Genomic DNA, 7,526 nt, shown 5'->3' with positions numbered 1-7,526 from the left:
ATACAGGGCTGTGGGGAGAGAGCGGGGCCGTGGGATTAGTTTGGGGATTGACACAGGGCTATGTTAAATCGCACATTCCACCTCTCGTCGACCTTCTCCGAGCGAGACCAACTTAATCCCCATCGACCCTGTCCGTCTGCTCCCTCGTGACCTTGAACATCTGGATCAAATCTCCTCTGAGCTCCCTTGTCTCCGAGACAGTCCCAAACTGAAGTTTATCATTCCTCGGAATTCTTGTGAATTTCTCCCGCGCGACCTCCAACACATTCACATCCTCCACATTAAACTGCATTAGCCCCTCGTTTGCCCACTAGCTCAACATACTAACTGGCTATCACCTAGAAGACAGAGGGTGGTGGTGGATGGAAAATTTTCAGACTGGAGCCTAGTTACCAGCGGTGTACCACAGGGATCAGTGCTGGATCCTCTGCTAGTTCTGATTTTTATCCATGACTTGGAGGGGGCTGAAGGGGGGGGTCAGTAAATTTGCTGATGACGCCAAGATTGGTGGAGTAGTGGATGAGATGGAGGGCTGTTGTAGGCTGCAAAGAGACATTGATAGGATGCAGAGCTGGGCCGAGAAGTGGCAGATGGAGTTTAACCCTGATAGGTGCGAGGTTGATTCATTTTGGTGGGACAAGCGGATTACGGGGTCAACGGCAGGGTTCTGAGGAAGGGGGAGGAACGGAGAGATCTCGGGGTTCATGTCCACAGATCTCTGAAGGTTGCCACTCAAGTGGATAGAGCCGTGAAGAAGGCCTACAGTGTGTTAGTGTTTATTAACAGGGGGCTTGGGGCGGACCAGGTCAGGTTGAGAAGGGGATGGGTAGGACAGGTATTCCACTCGGGACTGGACGCGAAGGATTGAGGGGTGGCAATATTGGTGGGAAAGCATGTGTCATTTGAGGCCAAGACTATTGTAGCGGACAATGGAGGGCGATATGTGATGGTGAGCGGTAGGCTGCAAGGGACGTGTGTGGTGTTGGTAAACGTATACGCCCCGAACTGGGATGATGCAGGATTCATGAAGCGCATGTTGGGGCGCATTCCGGACCTGGAGATAGGAGGCCTGATAATGGGAGGGGACTTCAATACGGTGTTGGACCCGGCACTGGACCGCTCCAAATCAAGGACTGGAAAGAGGCCGGCGGCGGCCAAGGTACTTAGGGGGTTTATGGATCAGATGGGGGGAGTGGACCCATGGCGGTTTGCAAGGCCGCAGGCCAGGGAATTTTCTTTCTTCTCCCATGTACACAAAGCCAACTCCCGGATAGATTTCTTTGTTCTGGGCAGGGCGCTCATCCCGAGGGTGGAGGGGACGGAGTATTCGGCCATAGCCGTTTCGGACCATGCCCCGCACTGGGTGGAACTGGAGCTGGGAGAGGAGAGGGACCAATGCCCGTTGTGGCAGCTGGATGTGGGACTGCTGGCAGACGAGGTGGTGTGTGGGAAGGTGAGGGGGTGTATCGAAAGGTACTTGGAGGCCAACGACAACGGGGAGGTGCGGGTGGGGGTGGTATGGGAGGCGTTGAAGGCGGTGATCAGGGGAGAGCTAATCTCCATCAGGGCTCATAGGGAGAAGATAGAGGGAATGGAAAGGGAGAGGTTAGTGGGGGAGATTTTGAGAGTGGACAGGAGATACGCAGAGGCCCCGGAGGAAAGATTACTTGGGGAAAGATGACGGCTCCCGACGGAGTTTGACCTGTTGACCACAGGGAAGGTGGAGGCACAGTGGAGGAAGGCGCAGGGGGCGACCTACGAGTACGGGGAAAAGGCTAGTCGGATGCTGGCACACCAGCTCCGTAAGAGGGCGGCAGCGAGGGAAATAGGGGGAGTCAAAGATGGAAGGGGAGCCACGGTTCGGAGTGCGACAAAAATAAACAAGGTATTCAAGGCCTTTTATGAAGAGCTATACAGATCCCAGCCCCCAGCGGGGGAAGAGGGGATGAGACGATTCCTAGATCAGCTGAGATTCCCGAGGGTGGAGGAGCAAGAGGTGGCTGGTTTGGGGGCACCAATTGGGTTGGAGGAGCTGAGCAAGGGTTTGGGGAGCATGCAGGCGGGGAAGGCCCCGGGACCGGACGGATTCCCGGTGGAGTTCTACAGAAAGTACGCAGACCTGTTGGCCCCGCTACTGGTGAGGACCTTCAACGAGGCAAGAGAGGAGGGGACCCTGCCCCCGAAAATGTCGGAAGCGACAATTTTTTTGATCCTAAAGCGGGACAAGGACCCACTGCAATGTGGATCGTACAGGCCGATCTCGCTCCTCAATGTGGATGCAAAGTTGCTGGCAAAAGTGCTGGGCATGAGGATCGAGGACTGTGTCCCGGGGGTGATCCATGAGGACCAGACAGGATTCGTAAAGGGCAGGCTACTAAACACCAATGTGCGGCGGCTCTTAAACGTGATAACGACGCCATCGGAGGAGGGAGAGGCGGAGATAGTGGCAGCTATGGACGCGGAGAAGGCCTTTGACCGAGTAGAGTGGGAGTACCTCTGGGAGGTGCTGCGCAGGTTTGGGTTCGGGGGAGGGTTTATCAGTTGGGTTAAGCTCCTTTACAGAGCCCCGGTGGCGAGTGTAGTGACGAACCGGCGGAGGTTGGAGTACTTTCGGCTGTACCGAGGGACGAGGAGGGGTGCCCCCTGTTGTTTGCATTGGCGATCGAATGATTGGCCATGTCATTGAGGGAGTCTAATAAATGGAGGGGGGTGGTCCGAGGGGGAGAAGAGCATCGGGTGTCGCTATATGCGGATGACCTGTTGTTGGACGTGGCGGATCCAATGGAGGGGATGGTGGAGGTCATGCAGACTCCGAGGGAGTTTGGGGAGTTCTCGGGCTATAAGCTCAATGTAGGGAAGAGTGAGCTCTTTGTATTACAGGCGGGGGACCAAGAAAGAGGGATAGGGGACCTACCGCTGAGGAGGGCGGAGGGGAGCTTTCGGTATCTGGGGATCCAGATAGCCAGGAGTTGGGGGACCCTACATAAACTGAATCTGACGAGGTTGGTGGAGCAAATGGAGGAGGATTTCAAAAGATGGGACATGTTACCGCTCTCGCTGGCGGGTAGAGTGCAGTCGGTCAAAATGGTTGTCTTCCCGAGGTTTCTGTTTGTGTTTCAGTGCCTCCCAATCGTGATCACCAAGGGCTTTTTTAAGAGAGTAGGCAGGAGTATTATGGGGTTTGTGTGGGCGAATAAGACCCCGAGAGTAAGGAGAGGGTTCCTGGAACGCAGTAGGGACCGAGGAGGGTTGGCGCTGCCAAACCTGGGGAGCTACTACTGGGCAGCAAATGTGGCGATGATCCGCAAGTGGGTTATGGAGGGAGAGGGGGCGGCATGGAAGAGGATGGAGATGGCGTCCTGTAAAGGAACGAGCCTGGGGGCGTTGGTGACGGCACCGCTGCCGTTCTCGCCGTCAAAGTATACCACGAGCCCGGTGGTGGCGGCAACGCTAAGGATCTGGGGCCAGTGGAGACGGCACCGGGGTGCAACGGGAGCATCGCCGTGGTCCCCGATCAGGGGTAACCACCCGTTTGTCCCGGGGAAGATGGACGGGGGGTTCCAAGGCTGGCATCGGGCGGGGATCGGAAGAATGGGGGACCTGTTCATCGACGGGACATTAGGGGCACTGGAGGAGAAGTTCGAGTTACCCCCGGGAAATGCCTTTAGATATATGGAGGTGAGGGCTTTTGTGAGGCGACAGGACAGGGAATTCCCGTTGCTCCCGGCACAAGAAGTTCAAGATAGGGTGATCTCGGGTGCATGGGTCGGGGAGGGCAAGGTGTCGGAAATACACCAGGAGTTGAAAGAAGAGGGGGAAGAGCTGGTAGAAGAGTTGAAGGGTAAATGGGAGGAGGAGATCGAGGAAGGTTGATGCCCTAGGTAGGGTTAATTCCTCCTCCTCCTCGTGTGCCAGGCTCAGCCTGATACAATTTAAGGTGGTCCGCGGAGCGCACTTGACGGGGGCGAGGTTGAGCAGGTTCTTTGGGGTGGAGGACAGGTGTGGAAGGTGCTCCGGGAGCCCGGCGAACCATGTCCCTATGTTTTGGTCATGCCCGGCACTGGAGGGGTTCTGGAGAGGAGTGGCGGGAGCAATATCTCAGGTGGTGAAAGTCCGGGTCAGGCCAAGCTGGGGGCTAGCAATGTTTGGAGTAGGGGACGAACCGGGAGTGCAGGAGTCGAAAGAGGCCGGAATTCTGGCCTTTGCGTCCCTAGTAGCCCGGCGAGGGGTCTTGCTAATGTGGAAGGAGGCGAAGCCCCCCAGCCTGGAGGCCTGGATAAACGACATGGCTGGGTTCATCAAGCTGGAGAGGATTAAGTTCGCCTTGAGAGGGTCTGCGCAGGGGTTCCACAGGCGGTGGCGACCGTTCCTAGACTATCTCGGTGTATAAAGCTATGGAAATATACAATTTTGCCGTGTATATATCTTGCTCAGTGCTAATTTAAGGGGGGGGGTTATTGTTTGCAAAGGAGAAAAATTGTGTTGTTAAAAAACTTTAATAAATATATTTAAAAAAAACAAACAGGGGGCTTGAGTTTAAGAGCCGGGGGGTTATGCTGCAACTGTACCGGACCCTGGTGAGACCACATTTGGAGTATTGTGTGCAGTTCTGGTCACCTCACTATAGGAAGGATGTGGAAGCATTGGAAAGGGTGCAGAGGGGATTTACCAGGATGCTGCCTGGATTGGAGGGTGGGTCTTATGAGGAAAGGTTGAGGGAGCTTTGGAGCGGAGGAGGATGAGAGGCGACTTAATAGAGGTGTATAAGATGATGCGGGGGATAGATAGAGTGGACGTTCAGAGACGATTTCCTCGGGTGGATGTCGCTGTGACAAGGGGGCATAACTATAAGGTTCGGGGTGGGAGATATAGGAGGGATGTCCGAGGTAGGTTCTTTACTCAGAGAGTGGTTAGGGTGTGGAATGGACTGCCTGCTGTGATAGTGGAGTCGGGACACTTTAGGAACTTTCAAGCGGTTATTGGATAGGCACATGGAGCGAACCAGAATGATTGGGAGTGGGTTGATTGGATCTTAAGTTTCAGACTCGTTCGGCACAACATTGTGGGCCGAAGGGCCTGTACTGTGCTGTGCAGTTCTATATTACACTGAAGGATCTCTGTGTCCTCCTCACAGCTCGCCCTCCCGCCCAACTTGGCGCCGTCTGCAAATTTGGAGACACCCCATCGAGCTCCCTCATCTACATCATTGATGCATATCGTGAACAGCACCGATCCCCGCCCGACCCCCCCCCCCCCCCGTCACCGCCTGCCGCTCGGGGAAAACACCCGTTAATTCCTGTTCTTTGTTCCCTGCCGACCCAGCAGTTTTCTCGATACACCCCGCCCCGAATCCCATGCGCTTTAATTTCACGCGCTGAATCGCTTTCGTGGGACTTTGTCCACAGCCGTCTGGAAGTCCAGATACACCACATCCACTGGCTCCCCCTTGTTAACTCTACTCGTTACATCCTCAAAGAATTCCAGTCTTCACTCCCCCCCCCCCCCCCCCCCCCCCCGCCGCCCCCGTCCTGTCACCTTCAATGATCACCGCACCCCTTGTAGAATTCATTTTAATCTACATCTTTCACACTGGAGTATTTACAATTTCACAAGTCCTCGGCATCAACCATTTCCGCACATATCGAAAATTGACAGGGTGGCGAATCTGAGAGGAGGATGTCCTTCGGTGACCGGTGGGCGGCACGGTAGCACAGCGGTTGGCACTGTCGCCTCTCGGCTCCAGGCTTCGATTCCCGGCCCTGGGTCACTGTCTGTGCGGAGTCTGCACGTCCTCCCCGTGCCTGCGTGGGTTTCCTCCGGGCGCTCCGGTTTCCTCCCACAGTCCAAAGATGTGCGGGTTAGGTGGATTGGCCGTGATAAATTGTCCCTTGGGTCACTGTGCGGAGTCTGCACGTTCTCCCTGTGTGGGTTTCCTCCGGGTGCTCCGGTTTCCTCCCACAAGTCCCGAAAGACGTGATGTTAGGTAATTTGGACATTCTGAATTCTCCCTCCGTGTCCCCGAACAGGCGCCGGAGTGTGGCGACTAGGGGCTTTTCACAGTAACTTCATCGCAGCGTGAATGTGAGCCGACTTGTGACACTAATGAAGATTATTATTATAGACGAGCTGGTCAGCGCCAAATGGGATTCAATGTGAGGTGACGCACTCGGACAGGACTAACAAGGCGGGAATCCACGATAAACGGCAGGACTCTGGGCAGCATCGAGGATCAGCGGGATCTTGCTGTACATGTACACCCGTCCCTTGAGGTAGGTGGATGCAGTGGTTCACAAAGAACAAAGAAAAGTGCAGCACAGGAACAGGCCCTTCGGCCCTCCGAGCCCGTGCCGACCATGCTGCCCGACTAAACTACAATCTTCTACACTTCCTGGGTCCGTATCCCTCTATTCCCATCCCATTCATGTATTTGTCAAGATGCCCCTTAAATGTCACTATCGTCCCTGCTTCCACCACCTCCTCCGGTAGCGAGTTCCAGGCACCCACTACCCTCTGCGTAAAAAACTTGCCTCGTACATCTACTCCAAACCTTGCCCCTCTCACCTTAAACCTATGCCCCCTAGTAATTGACCCCTCTACCCTGGGGAAAAGCCTCTGACTACCCACTCTGTCTATGCCCCTCATAATTTCGTAGACCTCTATCAGGTCGCCCCTCAACCTCCGTCGTTCCAGTGAGAACAAACTGAGTTTGTTCAATTGCTCCTCATAGCTAATGCCCTCCATACCAGGCAGCATTCTGGGTAAATCTCTTCTGCACCCTCTCTAAAGCCTCCACATCCTTCTGGTAGTGTGGCGACCAGAATTTGCACCGGCTCTTGGAAAGAGCACCCTACCCAAGCCCACACCTCCACCCAATCCCCATAACCCCACCCAACACGAAGGGCAATTTTTGGAGACTAAGGACAATTTATCGCGGCCAATCCACCTAACCTGCAACATCTTTGGACTTTGTGGGAGGAAACCGGAGCACCCCGGAGGAAACCCACGCAGACACGGGGAGAGCGTCGCAGCCTCCGCACAGACAGCGACCCAAGCCGGGAATCGAGCCCGGGGCCCTGGAGCTGTGAAGCAATTGTGCTATCCACTGTGCTGCCCTTCCCCAACCCCCCTCAACTCTGGGATTAACCGAGTGAATCTCCTCTGCACACCCTCCAGCGCCAGTACGTCCTTTCTCAGGTAAGGAGACCAAAACTGAACACAATACTCCAGGTGTGGCCTCACTAACACCTCATACAATTGCAGCATAACCTCCCTAGTCTTAAACCCATCCCTCCGGCAAACGAAGGACTGAAACTCCATTTGCCTTCTTAATCACCCTGCTGCACCTGTAAACCAACGTTTCTTCCGACTCGTGCACTAGCACACCCAGGTCTCTCTGCACAGCCGCATGTTTTAATATTTTACCATTTAGATAATAATCCCTTTTGCTGTTATTCCTACCAAAATGGATAACCTCACATGTCTCAACATTGTGTTCCATCTGCCAGACCCATTGACTTAACCTATCC

The 7,526-nt window shown here is 54.8% G+C and overlaps 1 protein-coding gene across 1 annotated transcript in view; it reads right to left on the bottom strand.

Moving 5' to 3' along the window:
* Positions 1 to 323: 323 nt before the first annotated feature.
* The window catches only part of LOC140405317 (cyclic AMP-dependent transcription factor ATF-7-like), a 93,566-nt gene continuing 86,363 nt past the window's right edge, over positions 324 to 7,526 (bottom strand). The window contains exon 6 of the mRNA XM_072493608.1: positions 324 to 338. Within this exon, the coding sequence (XP_072349709.1) occupies positions 324 to 338 (15 nt within the window). The remainder of the gene's footprint in view (positions 339 to 7,526) is intronic.

This window comes from Scyliorhinus torazame, chromosome X, assembly GCF_047496885.1.
Source record: "Scyliorhinus torazame isolate Kashiwa2021f chromosome X, sScyTor2.1, whole genome shotgun sequence".
Classification (NCBI taxonomy): Eukaryota; Metazoa; Chordata; class Chondrichthyes; order Carcharhiniformes; family Scyliorhinidae; genus Scyliorhinus; species Scyliorhinus torazame.
Note: the sequence above shows the minus strand (reverse complement) of the source record. Positions and strands in the feature narration are given on the sequence as shown.